Source organism: Amyelois transitella, chromosome 6 (genome assembly GCF_032362555.1).
Source record: "Amyelois transitella isolate CPQ chromosome 6, ilAmyTran1.1, whole genome shotgun sequence".
Taxonomy (NCBI): Eukaryota; Metazoa; Arthropoda; class Insecta; order Lepidoptera; family Pyralidae; genus Amyelois; species Amyelois transitella.
In genome coordinates, this window is record NC_083509.1 from 7041074 (window position 1) to 7059208 (window position 18135).

General features: G+C 31.8%; 1 protein-coding gene across 6 annotated transcripts in view; it reads right to left on the reverse strand.

The window, feature by feature from the left end:
* Positions 1 to 16913, reverse strand: part of LOC106131298 (vascular endothelial growth factor receptor 1) — a 30819-nt gene extending 13906 nt beyond the window's left edge. Inside the window, exons 1-3 of one of the 6 annotated variants that reach the window (XM_060944564.1) lie at positions 16877 to 16913; positions 1294 to 1653; positions 1096 to 1208 (exon numbers count right to left, since the gene is read on the reverse strand). In XM_060944564.1, coding sequence (XP_060800547.1) covers positions 1096 to 1208; positions 1294 to 1653; positions 16877 to 16898 — 495 coding nt within the window. In that variant the 5' untranslated portion in view covers positions 16899 to 16913. Of the gene's footprint in view, positions 1 to 1095; positions 1209 to 1293; positions 1654 to 2623; positions 2648 to 13690; positions 14267 to 16876 lie in introns of those variants that run through there. The other 5 variants (XM_060944562.1, XM_060944563.1, XM_060944565.1 and 2 more) reach the window with 5 other exon arrangements.
* Between the last annotated feature and the right edge of the window lie 1222 nt (positions 16914 to 18135).

An 18135-nucleotide genomic window follows, 5' to 3' on the forward strand; every position in this document is an offset into this window, starting at 1 on the left:
TTTATAACTACCACGATATGAGTATTAAAGCTGCTCGTCAGATTTTAATGTTCCTGACATAATTAATTCAACAGGCCTAAAAACAACAAAAAATTGAAAAACATCTCGTCCATATTCATTAGAAAATTATAATTTCATGTTTATATGGTACTGTCAATTTACGTGATAGATATAAAATTCATAGAATGCATAACAATTTAATTTTCCAGTGAATATGGTTTATTTAATCCACAACAGAAATGCATCTATTCACCTACGTTTCAGTACAAATAGATATTTTGGATCCGTCTTATTATCCGGTATTGCTAAATTGCAAATTACGATACAGTCTGTAGTTTCCCGAAACGACGTACTGTCAACGATGAACCCAAGTTTAGGATCATAATGGTCATATTCAAGTTCATCTTTAAATTCTGGATATTCCTGAATATTAAGAAGGGTTCCGGTAAAAAGACATGAAATTAAAAGCGTTATCTCTGTTTATGTTTTCATGCAGAACTTGCTTTACTTCAGCTATAAGCGTTAGTTTTGCTTATAGGCGGATACAATGAGGCAATGTTTCCAGGAGTTACAATACTGATCTAAGTCCAAATGTAATAACCAGATTGTGACAATAATTGAGAATGCAATATAGTATATTGAAAGTATGTTCTTATGATAGAAATGGATTAATCCGAAAAATATTCATTTTATTTATAAAAAAATTTTACAAAGGATCACCTGAATAACTAACTTTAATTAAAGATTTTGCAAACCGAAATTCAATATTGAACCATTCCAAGATTAAGTGATGGAATATACTGACTTTTATCAAAACAATAAGTATCGATTTTCTTTCATGCCAGCATTCAAATCCTGGTTATTTGATATTTTTATGGTTATTCTTATAAACTTTACCTCATTTAGCAAGAGTAGAGGATCTTCTAGTTATGAAAGAAGATTATGTATTCATGCAAATACCGAAGCAAATATTATATATTTGAGCTACAACTTTATAATGTACGAGACGAGATTACTTTTGATTACTTTTTGTTAATTGACATCAAATTAAACAATCTGTATATTTTCACATTTTTGACATACAATCATACGTACCACTAGCAAATTAATTTGTACATCAGGAGTAGTGGGTCTACATCCAATTACAACTTTCGATCTGCTTCTAGGTATGACCCATTCTCCCATTGGCACAAATAGGTTGTCCGTGCCTAAAATTGTGGTAAACCATCAGTAAAAATTTTTGCAAGCGCATGCACTGATGATTTATAAGAACTAATTAATTGTAGATCTCACCGTTAACATATATGTAAATATAAGAGACATGTTCGGTGTTATTGGGTTCTTCCATAATATCGTTTAATATTTCGCTACTATTTATTGTATTATCAAAACAAGCATAATAACCAACGGCATATTGGTCTACGTCGATCAGATCTAGTTCAGTTTGGTACATATACTTCGAGTCAGAATTTTTTCCTGTCATATTCCGGGATATCTTCTGAAACGAAGTACCGAAACCATCTTCTCCTAAAATTTGTTGTGTGAATTCTACTGGTCTGTGTCCTTTGCATGATAATGTGAAGTTTTGACCTCTTTGTAGAATTATTTCACTTTCCATTGTATTAATAATCGGACCGGATGTTTCTTGAGCCTCTGAAAATGATAGTAAGGATTCAGATGGCAAATAATATATGATTATCTAAGTATACGTACCTATTAAATTACACTAAGTTAAAAAAAGATTTTACGTGTAAATACACGCGCCTTTGCATGATAAATACCTATATAAATTATAACTAAGCCTTAAAGTCTGTCGCTTATTGTATTTTTTATCATTTTTATGATGGTAAAATTTTAAATGTGATATTTGTAAAAGTGAAAATTAATAGATAAAATGAAAGAATGCATAAAGTTTTCCGGCATTAGACATAAGGTAGGGTAATTCCTCATCAGCAGTTAATCATGTCACGACGACAAACATAAATGACCTTGTCACAAGCTAGTTTAGTGGTGTAAGAGCGATCGACGATGCAATATATCATCCAAGTACGAGAGGGGTGAGAGCCGGGTAAGCTGTAAGCTTATCATGTTAATGGATGGAGTTTGTAACATGAGACCGCACACCTATCGAAAACACTATTAATTAGCCCGTAGCTGCGTCCAGGGCGTGACGAAGGTGCGGTCAACATTCGGGAAATTAATCCTACCAATAGGATGGCAAATGAACCGGTCTGTCGCGCTCTCCCTGATAACAATTGATTGTATCAAACTCTGGAAAGAGCTACCAATTAAGTGATTAGGACCCCGCGGCTCTACTTATCAACAAATTAACGGTCATCACATTAAGTGAAAACGGTGACGTCTTTAGTGGCTAAATAATGTACTATAGGCAATTATATAAGTATCCTTCGGACGTCAATCCAGCTTTTCGATGAATTTGTAGGCGGTATTGCTTTTGTCTCTCAACCTTTATAAATATTTGCATTGCCGACAACTTTGTTATTATTATAAATAATATAGACGTAAGTACATAAAACAATTTAGAAAAGCAATTAAATAGAAGATATTCTAAGATGTAACAAATTTTTAATTGCAGTGGTAATGATGTTTAAATAATACTCACGACCCGCTACGTCTTCGCACAACTTTTTGAGATTAGCGCATACAAAAGACGGAGAAAATAGGGGGACTTTATAATGTTGCTGATAATACCTACTATCTCTTTTTTTGACGAAGCGTGTTGCTAATGAATTTCTGTTGTAAAGAACAAGTAAATATACTTTATAATATGTAGTGATTTATTGAACTTTTAAAAACCACAACTACTGTTTACATTTTTACAGCCCCGAGTCTGATAAGAATTATCATATCAAAGATAGGTACTTCATGATAGCTGCTGCACAGATAATAGGTATACAAGTGTTTCTCAAAGTACTCTCTCCATGGTACTTATATTTATCATTCACTTTTTATTCGATAATATTGTTACATATAAACATACATAAAATTACGCCTCTTTCCCGGAGGAGTAGGCAGAGACTACATCTTTCCACTTGCCACGATCTCTGCATACTTCCTTCGCTTCATCAACATTCATAACTCTCTTCATGCAAGCAATACTGTTACATTGCACGATATTTGTTAGATAAACCTATGAAAATGATTGATCATAAAACTTTGCCCCACGATCAAATGGCAAAACATAACCTTTATAGCCAAGTTGATATTAGATGTGACTAACTTCTAAATTGATCTGATATGCGATCTACTGGCGAACTACTTTTTCGACGCAATTATTTCCTTGGGATTTTTATTCGAAAAAATGTATAATATGTCCTTACGCGTAGGTGTGTATGCCTGTGTCGTTATTATGTAAGTACGTTAATATATAATTTTTTAATGTACAAAATTTAACAATGACAATTCCATAAGTTATATTCACAAAGAGTTTATAAATTAATCTGGTTTATATTTATAACTTTAAAAAATCAAATTACAATAGGTATAGTAAAATGTCATTGTAATATTCATTATCAACAAATAATAACCCATATAATAAACCATACCTATTCTATTGTAGTGTACCAAACCGGACGCATGAGTTAAGATATCACTTAGTAGCTACGTCCTGCAAACAAATGTCTAAATGAGACGTTTCCTTTTAATTTAACTTCTCTACTAACTGCCGGCGACATGATTTCAGGTTATAACCACGTTTGTTCTCCTAAGAAATGTGTTAAATTAAATTTAAACATAAATTTTGAAAATGGCTTTGATCTATCACTTTATTTCCATAAAGCAAACTATGAGCTACCTTGGAGAGGGTATGTGGTCTAATGTTATAATAACCCAATGTTTCATTGCATATCTGTGGTCTTTATTCATCTTCTTCTTGAATAGAAAAACGAAGGTTTGCTTAAGTTTTATGTTTAATAGAATAATTAACAAGAAATAAACATTCTGGTATTTAGATATACATGAATATATATGTAGATATACATGAAAAATGATGAATATACTCCAGGAGAGTAGAAATCACGGAGAACAAAACTTCGTTCGATAAGAATTGTATCAAATCCGTTAATAAGGTACACCTGACCTGATTTCTGTTAATAATCCTTAAAAATTATTATTTTTATTAAATTAAACATAAAAAATGTATTTTTTTAGTATATAGTACAACTTGTACATTTAATTTAAGTTTGCAATATTTTTTTAAAAGTAGTTTTAGTTTGTCTTCATTAAGTTTCTTTATATTAAATATATTTTCTAAAATGTTGTTAAAAAAAAGAAATATGTAATAATTTATAAAACATGATTCCAAAGGAGCCATGTATTGGTATTATTACTTCCTAGCACCATTCTATCGTATCTATAAATACCGACATTGAAAGGTCAACAGTGTACGTGAACAATTGAGCATTTAACATACGAGTATAATGTACTTCTGTAGTAATATCCATTATGCCCACTATATATAGCCGGTATTCAGAAAAGCAGAATTGGGGTGATCCTCCTTATGCACTGATCTTTTCTTTTTCAGATCCTGGTAGGGAAGTATAAAAAAGCTTTGAAATGGTAAATTAAATATTTTCAAGGCGAAACAAGACATTCCCAAGGCTGGTGTTAGAGAAGCAGTCAACAGTAATAACATTTTTTTCTAACAGCATCTTGGAATTTTCCTCAAAATATAGGGAAACATTTAAAGTCAACCAAGGATGTTATCGGCTAAACGTTAATAATAACAATAGTCATCCCAAGATATGACATGGAATGAGAAACAAATGTATGAGATTACAATTAGACATTATTATCTTATTAATTTATATCAAATTTATGTTTTGATATGTCTAAAACTCTGATTAAGGTATTTATATCGCCATGATATGAGTTTAATTGTGATTGATTCGGCTAAAATTGTCACCAATTTTAGATTCTAAATTGAAGCAAAACATTTCTGAAAAAGTTGCTGATTTAAAAAAAAATTCTTAAAAGAAAGAGGATTCCCCATTACAATCAACCTCGAGATAATTTCAGAAGAACAGATAAGAACATGACTGACTGAAACACTTATTTGACATAGGTACCAAAACCTGCTCCTTATGTAGTATATAATACTTTCGGTGATATTACCAGTAGTAATAGGAATTTTTATTCTTCTATAGTAGGTACTATTATCCTCACAATACAAATAAATCGAGTAGGTAATAGTAGCATTATCGATTTTGGCATTTCCTAAATTCCTTAAAACCAATTCTCAAATACCTATAACATGTCATCTGATACGAAGTATCTACCAACTAAATTTTTAGCAACAAATTTGGATAGTCGTGGGCATTTCAATTCAATCATGACTTGTAATTTTCATTGGGATTCGGTCGGCCAGAACTCGTTACAAATTCATTAGAGCCACATAATATTTACCTGCCGGTGACCCGCCTCGACTTTGTACAAGTATAGGTACATTTTATATTCAAACCCTGCGCAGTAATCAACTACGTCGTTGGTCAAAGCAGTAAAAAATTTGGCTGGAGTATTCTCTGAGAATGTCCTTCAAAGGCAGATCAATGACATGTAGCTAAAATTTACATCAATGAAGTTCTATATTATTTACTCTTAAGTACAATTTAAACTTGTTGTGCGGCTATTTATCAAGTTTGATATGGTATATCCCATCGGATCTATCTAGATCAAGCCCGAAAATATATAGAGAAACAATACAAGAACATGTAGGTACTCATCAAGTTTAACAGGCGAATATAGACACATAGACGTTGTATTCGGTCTATTAAGAATAACCACAATTGGTTTATTCAATCTTTAGTACGATTTTCAGTTGTATAATCTTATCGCCATTTGCAACTGCTAAGATCATGGAATCATGAAAAAAATACTTTACTGGTGATTAATTTAAGTATCTACCTATATACTGTTAATGTTGTATTCTTAGACAACGGACATATGGTTGAATTCGTTGGTGTCCATCGGGTACGCAAAGCATTCTGATAAATGATGAGATTCATTAATAACTGACAATTACAAAAATTGCTATTTGAATCTCGAATCCATCATTTAGCCATACATACAGCTGAACGTGGCTCTACTCCGTAAACGATAAAGACGTGATTGTATGTATGTAAAAATTATGAAATTGAGCAATAAATCGTATTTGTTAGTATAGAAAGATATATATGGGACAACATCTAGTGAAATAATAATTTGGGGATAGGTAGCTCTACTACAAACTAGTTCAGTTTGGCATTTCCCTCATAACATTCTCACACTTTATAGCGTCCGTAAAAACGCCCCGATTGTTTTTCTGCTCAATAAATGAACGATTTACGACCTTTATCCATTAACAAAGCACATTACAACTCTGTGTGTGTTCAGAACCCGTGCGAATTAATCTTGCAAACCTTGGTCAAAGAATTAAACAAAATTTAAAATAATTACACTTATATCAAAGCAGCGTTAATATCGATGTTCAGTGATTAAGTTACTGGACAATGAATTATTAAAGCTTTTATGAGGACAAAGCTACATAAATTTGGTACGTATAATATTCCTGGTCTAGGGAAGGTCTATCTAGGGAAAGATTTTCTCAAGCTGCTTTTTACACAGATATCTAAGATATAATATTTCAAGCATTTAAAAAACAAATGAAAAGATAATACGAATTGTAATCAGAAAATGCTTTAAAAGCAACCAAAAAATAAGATAAAAGTTACAAGGATTACTAAAGCAATATTCTCCGGCCGTGACAAGGAAAAAATAAATAAAAAATAAGGAGCTGGCTAAGTTGAAGGTTAAATAATCTATTTTTTAGGACAGCAATATAGTTTAGCCTAAAATTGTTCCTTTTTTACTTGTCAAAATTAGATATTCAAAACAACATTATAATATCATTGCCATGGATAAAATCATCTTTAATATTCTTTAAAACCATTTATTAAAATTTACCCATTAAAATAACCATTATTAAAAAAAATATTTAACTGCAAGTAAAAAAATAAAATCTTATATGAAAAATTTGGCTTAAGTGATCGATATGCCTATTATAATAGTTCTATAAAATTTATTCAATAAAGGGTATAAAAGTATATACCGCATTATAATAACATAATTATTTTATAAAAATTTTTGGTCTAGTAATATCGGTATAAATAAATATTCACTTAGTGTTCAGTTATATTTAGAGATAGCAACGTGTTAATATGATTAATTAATTTTTACGATCCGCGTTCGGAGCAATTAACTTGAATAGAAACAGATGGCGCATATTGTTTCTTTTTTATGCCGATCAGCATAGGGACTTGTAATACCTATACGAGTGATTATTATAAAAGATATTTAGTGAATAAGGTATAGCACAGAGGTCTCATCATCATCATCTTATAATCAGAGAAATTACTGTCTGACTGTTAAATTAACCCAAACCACGCCCTAACCGCTGGGTTAGAGATTTGTAATAAAGCATGTAGGTCTCTGATGTAGTGTATGGGGTACACTCAGAGATTTCCCGAATTTAAGAAATTCTTGCAGTTACCGAAATTAACGCGATTTTTCTGTCGGAACCGGAAATTCCGGTGGAGACAGAAATTAATGCAATTTTTCGCATCCACGCTCGTGGAGCCGCGGGCGTACTAGTATTACGGCTAGTATAGAGCACAACTACTCAGATTGAGCTAGCTCGGAAAAATATCCGACACTTTGAAATAAATTATAATTTAGGCAATAAATTTCATAGAAGTACTTCATCGCTAGTAAAAATATTCTGAAATCTGGAGGTTTTTGACATATCCTGTCCATATACAACTACTAGAATGAGTAATCAAAGAAAAGATGATAAGAAACTCTGTGCAGTGTTTTTAATTAAACTCATGCCTAGTAGATTTAGCATAAAACATCAGAAAGCATACAACGAGTACTCGTATATTTTTTGTAAAGAAAAATGTTATACACTATTATCACATGATTGTTTTAAGCATCAATCTCCGCTAATTTAACAGAATTACCGTACGTACATTTTTGTAAACATTAAATAAAAACAATTTTGATTCATTTCTATTTTCCAAATTCGAAGGTATGATTTAATGTTTCTGCAAGATTATCGAGTACATGCAAACTATTTATGATCTAAGTGGTTTGTTTGTATGAAAACTCTTTATTGCACATAGAAAAGAAATAAAACAAATTTCAAAACAGCCATTGGATTTAGAAGAATATGTACAACGCTGGACTTATCCCAATCGGGATTTCTTCCGGTCAACCGAGTAATTGTATTTATAATAAACTAGACTTTAGCGTGGGGCTTTGCTCCCCTGGGATTTTTCGGGTAAAGTGTAGCCTACCATTACTCCTAAAGGTCCAGTTTATCTCTGTGCTAAATAAGCTAGCTGTTATTAACTACATTTGTCACAGTCACAGGTTTAAGATTAATTTTTCATAGTTAATTACTAGATTATGGAACCTACTGTATGCCAATATTCAACAACGATTACAATAGTAACGAATTTTTTTTTTTTTTGGTGTATAGCATATTTATTTTATGATCTAGTTATCTTTTACCATATAACCAGTAATTGGCAACTTTTATAAATATATGAGTGGCATATTCAAATGTAAAGATGAAATTGTTGAGGCGGTACTATTATAATATTTTTCACAATATACCTAAGCAGAATCAAACAATCGTTTCATCTTAGTTTGACGTCATGAGTATGTGTTTATATATTTTGTGAATAACTTTGCCCATTAGCTTTCTTGTTATTGATCAAATAAATATTTATCAAAGAATTGCGTCAAAACTTTTAAAAACTTAAATAAGCGTACGTTATGAAATACCAAGAAGTCATTATAGTAAACAAAAACAACGGATGAATGAATGGGTGTTGTTTGATACCATTGACGTTTTTCCTTAACTTTGGAGTTAATTATATTTACGCGTTATCCAGTAATATGTTAACATACTATTAACACTGTTTATTGTCGTCAGCATCAAGAAGTGAAATAAAATTTGCAGTTCTCAAGTAAGTAAAATAACAAGCGAAAAACAACTAGCAACGGCAAGGTAACGTAATCTCGGGGGACAGAGCTATCAACTAACTTTTTCGTAACCATTAAAAAGGAAGCATTTCATTTTGCTATACTTAAATTGATATTTATTCAATTATTCAATTAATTAGGCGATGGGTTAGCAACCTGTCACTATTTGGATCTCAATTCCATCATTAAGCCGAGCAGCTGAATGTGGCCATTCAGTCTTTTCGGGACTATTGGCTCTGTCTACCCCGTAAGGGATATAGACGTGACTTTATGTATGTATGTATGTAATTATTCAAATGTTTTAAGAAACTTATATTAGTCTATGATCCACTTTCTCAATCAAATGAATCTACATGATTCAATTATTTTATAAGCAGATAAAGATTTTCTATCACTGGAATAACTCTTCATACCTACAAAGAAATATTTTACGTTGCAAATTAGATAACAACCTTATACGTCTACCGTATAAGCCAGACAGATTGAATTGCCCAATACTCGCGTCAAGGTCATTTAAGATGACCCGACAATAACACATAATTTGTAAGATATCTCATTAAGAAATCAACATATCATCATAAAAGATCAATTCGCAAACTACAGGGAAAAAACATTGCGTGCCTATGTCAACGAAAACAACGACTCGCGAGTACGTGAGGAGTTAAAAACAATGTAGGTCATACGTAACCCAATAGTTGCACAATTTATAATTAAATACATATATATTCCTATATATTTGAAATGTCCATCAAACTGACTATTTCTTACATGGCGATACCATATACTAAACTATATTATGGTATTCAACATCAATGTCAATTTCAAGATCATCAATATCACGAACCGACCAGAAATTGAACCTACATCTTCTTTTTTTATAGTTTGTCTTCGATGCCACAGAGGTCATTAGTGCGAAATGGAGAGCTGCTAACAATTTGCTTAGAACTGCCAAATAGAAAAAATTAAACATTGTTAATGTCTGAATAATACAATATCTCAAGGTTATCTTAGAACGCAATACACACAAGCCACAACAGCTGTTTTATAGACGGAAGACTATAATGATGTTATCTATTAATACATACACGATGTCTTTTGGTGAATTTTTTACTGCAAATTGAATGTCCTTACACATTTTAGTAGTAATCTTTCGAAACCTGGTCCGTATCTTGTTTTATTGTTTGTTAAGTCCAAAGAGCAAGTGGTGGTTTTGTCGTTTTTATGCAAAACACTTAGGAATAAATGCAAAATGCAAGCCCTATATAATATTGTGTTCACTCAAATACCTAATTATGGTAAATGAGAAGAACTAAAGCCTGCTCTTGAAGGAAGAACAAAATATGCTCAAGACAACGTTTTATAGGCTAATCTTTTAATGACCTACGTAACAGTTACTCAAAAGAATCTCGAATTCGTCTGGGACGACTAAGACGGTATGTTTTGAATATGGTGTTTGGTTTGAACACAAGAGAATAAAAATAAAAATACCAAAAGATGAATTAACACGAAGAAAAAGGGTCAAAGAACCAAACAATATCTTATGAGCCCATCAATGATGGTTCAATTTATCGCTTTTATCTTATCAGAGTAATGTCTTCGTGTCATTGCCAAACTAAATTTATCTTTATACAGAACTTTGTATTCATGATATGGATACACCATTGTTAAACTTATGAGTGGCAATAAATATGGTAATATTATTAGTTTTTTAAGGTATTAATGTTGCGATTAAGCAAACATGTCTCTTAAATGATGCCTAATATTTACTGTCTGATAGACATTCCAGAGTTTGGAAGCTATTTTGTAAAATTGTTTACACTTCGGCGCACTGTTTTGGCAGATTTAGTAGCTGGTACCTGGCGCCTCCATATTTATAATTAGGCATTTGAGTTTTCACATACCATACGCAGGAGCTGTTAAAAAAAATTAAACTACTTTTTGAGCAGCACTAAACTCAATGTACAAATAGGGAATAATTATAATTTGTTCCGATATTAATTAACAATCAATAAATTACAAAGGTCATTTGGGTAGTGTATAAGGTTCTGACTCATTGATGAAATTATTATTTTTATTAAACCGGAAATCCAGACAAACTTAGACATCATAAGTAAGCTGATTCATTCAAACTTCTCGGTCGACCATGTGGAACTATTTGTACACGTTCTCGCAAAATGTGTATTCATCCAAATCCGTGACTCATAAGGCTGTAACGGGAGGCTGTGTCACTTAATTTTTATGGTAGCTATATATGAGTTATATAGTTCTGAAGAGGAGCTGAATCACTTCTCATTACCATCGGTAGATATCTTATTGCATTTGAAACAAAATATCAGTAAGTACTTGAGTTGGGTATTGATAGTCATTATTATTGTTAAGTGTAGTACGATTTTGTACTTAATTTTGACTATCATGATACGGCTAGGTACATCAGAATATATACTATATACTTGACAGAATCTGTAGCATATATTGTGGCAAATGAGGTTGGAATGAATATCCCAATTAAGATACTAGCAGACAGCTAAACGATTTGCTTTGTTCACCTTTTAAAGTTGCCATATTTTTAAAAGGATTTTTAAAATCGGTCCCTTCGTTTTTGAGCCTATTCATTACAAACATACAAACAAAGTTTTCCTCTTTTTAATATCAGTGTAGATGATAATATATATTTGATTTAAAACTTTCGATCAAAGGAAAGGTAAAGCGTTTTCAGTTTTGTATTGATGATAGAAATGTAGTCAGGCTACAAAAGCCAAACCAAACAGTTATTCAGAGCAGTCTATTTATACCTAAAGTGTTAAATACCTTTCAGCAGAATATGAAGCAACCCATCGACGTTCTAATAAAATTATTATCTTGATAATTTATGTTTTTTTTTTTTGTGTTTTATTGTTTGACAGGAATTAAAATGAAAGTAAGTACTTATTCCTCTTTCCTTCATGTAAAAAAGTACATCAATTTGTTTGAAAAAAATATGCATAGAAAATAAAAAGAATACTGCATACTGAAGTACTGGAGTACTGGAGTATCATATACCTAGACTCAAATATAATATTTACTTTGAGCAAGATACAAATTCTTTACGTTGGTTTATTCATCTTTACCAATTTTCTATATCATGGCTAGTTCTAACCTTAAAAATTTCATAAGTTTACATCATTCCTCTCGTAGACACAATACACGTTATAACGGTATATGGGTGCGCTAATTTCGCGTCTAAATATTCTTGATTGCCTATCGGCCGTCGACCGTTAATAAGGGCGTCACCTCCCAAGATAGATAACGCAAACAGCCAGGTGCAACTGGAATTTCCTGCACCCGCTCACATATAAAACTTCACCTAATTAGATTTATTGTAAATAATGTGATACTTAACAATGAAATTAACTATCACTCTCTGTTATGATAGCTCGTATTAAAAATGTAGATAAAAAATCAACTCACATGTAAATCTGTTCGGTTGTTATTAATTTGTAACTAACAGAAACAATAATAAAGATTTCATTTAGGAATCTAATGGGAACGTATCATCAAATTATATTGTTCTGCCTGGGTTTAATTTAGAACAGTTTAATATGATTCCAGTTATAAATACATCTGGTAGCTGCATCATATCACGGGTGAATGGTTTCAACTGGGATAAAGGCGTATTAGTTGCTGTTGAAGATTTTAAAATTATTTGTGCAATGCCGATGTTAGTGCAGTTCTGACACCATCTGCACAGTGTTCTTTTTACTTTCATGTAGATATATTATACACCACTAGCTGAAGCTGTACTTGAAGACAACCAGGCAACTGGCTTACAAGATATTAAGGGACAAATGGTTAAATAGAGCAAGCTTTGCTTAAACTAAATTAGTGACCATATTTTAGTCAATTGCTGGCAACAAGATAATAACAAGAAAGTGTGAGTGTTGAAACCTCAATTATTGAGTAACAACTGCATTCTGCTCATGTTTAGTTGCAAGAACTAAAGCCATCCCAATGTAATTTCATCTCAAATAGGTACTCAACCCAGACATGCACCTAAAATATTACCTGCTTACGACTTTTCGTGTTATGTCGTATAGTAATTTAGAGTTTAATTTTATTTCTTCATCGCTTATTACATCAAATTGATAAGCCAATTGGTAAAGATCGCAGAAAGGTAAAATTCGCTTTTAAATTAATATAAGTATAATACCTATGTAATCCCAATAATAGCCTGGATAGATTTTATTACTAATTTATATGACCAAGACGGTGTCTGGCAATATTGTAAAGGTACCTAGAACTCATTCACCAGAATGATTCAATGTTTACTTTACTCTCGTAGAATTTACGCAGATGTGTCTGTTTACTTAAAGTGAGCATACTCGTATAATAGTACGAGTATACAATCTATCTGTAGCATTGGAATTGGCTTTAGATTATAAGTGAGTTACATTTTGTGACGTCGTCGATTCTTCACTTATACGTTTTAAATTAAGTGCTCCCAAAGTAATGGATGCTATACACAAATAAATTTCATTACAAATCCATATTACTTGCAGAACCTGTTCCACTAGAAATATGCCAATATTTAGCATGCTACCAAGGGAAGATAGAATGCGTGTATTAACAAAAGTTATCATAAGCATACCAAAAAAACCAATTATCAAACCTGTTCCTCCAAACATGGTCGAGACTAATAAAATTATTCCGACCAATGTTTTGATATTTTTTCTGCTTCCGACAGTCTTCATTGTTTTTATCTAGAAATCCTTTACAACAGTCTCATTATATTTTATTCAACCGGGGTCCACCATTACCAATTGGTGGAATCAAGTCTATTCCTTCGTTTGATTGCTTCTATTTTAAAACTCGCTTTCAACGAAGCTGAACTGTACGCATTCCAGTCGTTGCATAAATTCCAATCACTGCTATAGAAAACACCTTATTCCAACTCTGAGTCACTTCATTTGAACAATATGTGAGGTTTAATTGTAAACATGTGATAAAAACGTATAATTCCACTATTTCACATTTTGGATCTTAGCACACAAACGTAGTCAAAATTTAAAATAATTTGGATATTTCTGATATTATTTAAAGAAGGATTGCGTCGAAAGTTTTTACTATTTTGTTTTGAGTACAGCACGCAGCGTGGTCGAGCGAGACGACCGGTGCGCGGCATCAACTTGCACGGAATGCGGTGACGACATAGGGTTGCCTATCGCGGGCTACATTATTACACTTACGTTCAAAAGGTAATAAAGATCACGTTCAATGTTTTGGTTAAAGAATACTAACATGACTCTCAAGTAAGCATGTTACTAGTAGTTTTTATCTTACTATCAGCTTGGCTAGTATCACTGTCTTCTTACCTATATAATCTTTAAATGATAAACTGTTAAAGCTAATCTTTATCGGTGTAATTAGTGGATTACCATGAGATCATCAATATACACGGATATTATTGTATGTCTATAATTTTACTGTTATTGTTATCTTATGTTAAAGTAAGTACTTTCTTCAATGACGTTTATGTGTTAGAATAAAAATTTTAGTGTCGAAACTTTAAGATTGATGCAGTCTGAAACGGTCATTGGTTATTTTCAACTGCACGGAAAGTCAAATAATGAGTTAGTTTCAAGGAGAAAGATTTTTATTTTCTAAATGTAACATTTGTGTCATAATTACTCATTGAAATTTCAGTCATCTAGAATCATCTAAATATATAAAAGAAGAAAGAGAATGACTGACTGTCATGTCAACGCACAGCACATACCTACTGCCGTGCCGCTTTTTTGCTCCACTGATTCAGACATTTTCATTCACAGGTCCATTAAAAAGTTTTGGCAAGGCAACGGTAAAGTTACCTTACAACATTGGAACTTTTTATCAAAATTTACATATTTCAATACATCACAGTATAGCCACGATAAATGAGGATAAATAAAAAACGATACATATTTTTTTTTCCTTGAAATTGTTTAATAAACTCAATAAACCTGAAGTTCAATAAACTTGATGTTGACTTTATTGAATAACCTTTATTTTTTTATTACCTGGGGTTAGCTCGTATGGTTTAATAAAAAAAAATTCAAAGTCAACGCCTAGCCTAGCACTCTAGTACGTCACCATCGATATTGTGCCTCAGCAAATTCCATAAGTAATTCCCCTTATTATATTTTTTTTTATAAGAGGTAATAATGCCGGGTGGTTCCCGACGTTTTGTAGTGGAACCGGTCCATATCTTCCCCATGGATGTCATACAAGGCGACTAGGCGATGGGCAAGCAACCTGTCACTGTTTGAAACTTAATTCCATCGCAGCTGAACCGTGGCCTTTCAATCTTTTCAAGACTTTTGATCTTGTTCATGCATCTCCGCAAGGTATTTAGACGTGACTGTATGTATGTTTTATACAATAAAAAATAAAAGCAAAACAAGCGCAAAACATTTGCTTCCTATTTTGTTGTAAAGTTAAATTTTGTACACATTTGAAAGATAATAAATTAACTTCGTGTAAAGTAAAAACAAATATAGCGAAACATTTAACGTAAACTTAATTAACCCGACTGATCGCCAGGGAATTTTTTGAAAATATGACCGGCCCCCGTGGCGTGGAACGGTCCACCGTAACGCGAGTAATACGCTCGTTATTTATGCAATTAAAAATTATGCATAATTGCATTTTTTAAGGTTGTTTGCGAATGAACCCATGGCATTTTATTCCTTAACGGCTTTTGTAAAAATAAGTCACATTATGTTTAAATATAAATATATCATTCATATTTTTAGCAAATTTTCTAATAGTATTAGTAACGAGGCCTTTCAATCTTTTCAAGACTGTTGGCTCTGTCTAGCCCGTAAGAGATAAAGACATCATTATTTACATAGCCATTAGAGAACACAAATCTGATACCGTGAAGTTGTGGTAGATAGTAGTACGTTAGTATTTGTGTTTTTTCTTTGAAAATTTCAGTTTAATTAATTAATCCAATTGTAAAAAACGTACCTACAGTGGAAATTGATACCTGCCAAATTCAAATGCTGGTAACTTTGAAATGGTGTCGTTATATTTGTATTTGTTAAAAACTTGAATAATTTTTCTACATGATGACAAAATTTTGCAGGTTTGAATTAATACATCTGCCAAGTCTCATACAGACTTGGCAAATGTATTAATTCATACCTTACTCACTAAATCTCAATCAGTAGTTTATGTTATGCATTTTCTGTTTTATGAGAAACAGCGTGTTTATGGTTTGCAAGCTAATTGATAGTTATTGCCCAAGTTTTATTCCCAAGTGGTTCTAACTGAATTGCTGGCTACTGAAAATATATAAAAACATTGGATTATATAGTAGATGTCACTTTTTTATTAAAACAATATGCAAATTTAATTTTACGCGGGTCATCCCTTCATTGATAAATACGTACGGTAAAAGTGATGCGTTACTATTTATAAATAACAAATAATAAATTGAACGGTCATAATGAGGTAAATATATGCACGTTCAAACGAATGCGTCAGCTGAGTTTGAAGAAACCAATGTTGTCTTCATTGTATGTAGGAAATAACATGAAATAATTATAAATCGTGGTAGTAGGTAAAATATTATCCTTGAAGCGATCATATTATATGTAATTGATACTCAATCGTTCTAACAAAGGAAAAGCTGAAAATTACCTAGAAATCTGGTGATGTTGGTGTTAAGTGATCTTATTTGTTTAAATCGATAAAGTACATAATTACCTATTATTAAAATATCAAATCATTTAAATAAATTATTTTTGAGTTTAGAAAAAATAAGTATGTATGGCAGGAAAGTACTTGTACTAAAAGAATAACTTTGACATACCAAAACTGCTGACAAAATACATTACTTTCCATGTAAAGGCCAAATTGCAAAAAGTGACAAGCGCATTATCAGCTGATATTGCAATCACAAATAAATACACTTTGTAGACAACTTGATAATATGACTATAGAGGTAGTCTCTGCCTACCCCTCCGGGAAAGAGGCGTGATTTTATGTATGTATGTATGTATGATAATATGACATCTCACAAATTCTGTTATCTCTCGATTTGTGTTTACTCTGCGATAGTGATAACGATAGTGATACACGTTTCGGATTACAATTATTTCCAGAGCTCCATGTTTTAACACTTACTGTTACCGTTAATCTATAAAGCTTTTTTTTACGCTAGTACACCAGTAAAACAAATAGTTTATATGTCATTTTATATTATACAGACCAAATATACTTATTTGTTTCATTCTCCAATGCCTCTAAGTGAAATAAATATGAATAGCACTATATATAAACAAATAAGTAAAAAAAATTCGTGGTCATAAATTATAATACATCATTATAAATAAACTTTATGTCAACTTATACTTTTTTGATCATAAATGTTTGTTTTTTTTTGTTTATACAATATTCTATGATGACTTGAACTTAAAGTTCCGAAACAATAGGTTTTGGCTTATTGAAGAACTACATATTTATTTATTTAAATATATTTAAGAGAACTTGAGCCTTCAAAAAACAATTAACGTAAGTGCATTAAATGTTATTTCCTTCAAACAGTTCATATTTATATAGTGCTGTCGGTTTCACCTTTGTTTAGACAATATAATAACATCTTAATTAAGGGATGAGGGTTGTATGTTGGCGTTACTAAGAAATAATAAATACCAATTTAATCCTGTGGCAATAGACAGTGGACATTAATTTCCCAAATTGGCCTAATGACAATTGTGGTGCACAAGGGCGCTGTAAGCAGCGGAGGCCGCGGCCACAAAATGAAGGATACAGTAATGTACTACTCTACAATCCAAAAAAAAGTTATTATTAATCTAATCACATCAAAGATTAGTAAACTTCTTTGACCATCAGATTTTTACAGTATACTCTTTTTCTTAAATAAGCAAATTTTAATTTAAACAATACTAAATAAACATAGAACAGAATTACTTCTACACTAATAATAATCATTTTTCTCACATGTATTGTAAGACGTAACGTAACGAACATCGTGGGTTATAATGTGCATGCAGAATGCACTATTTTCGAGGGCGGCATAATACATATTTATGAAATGCCATATCATTC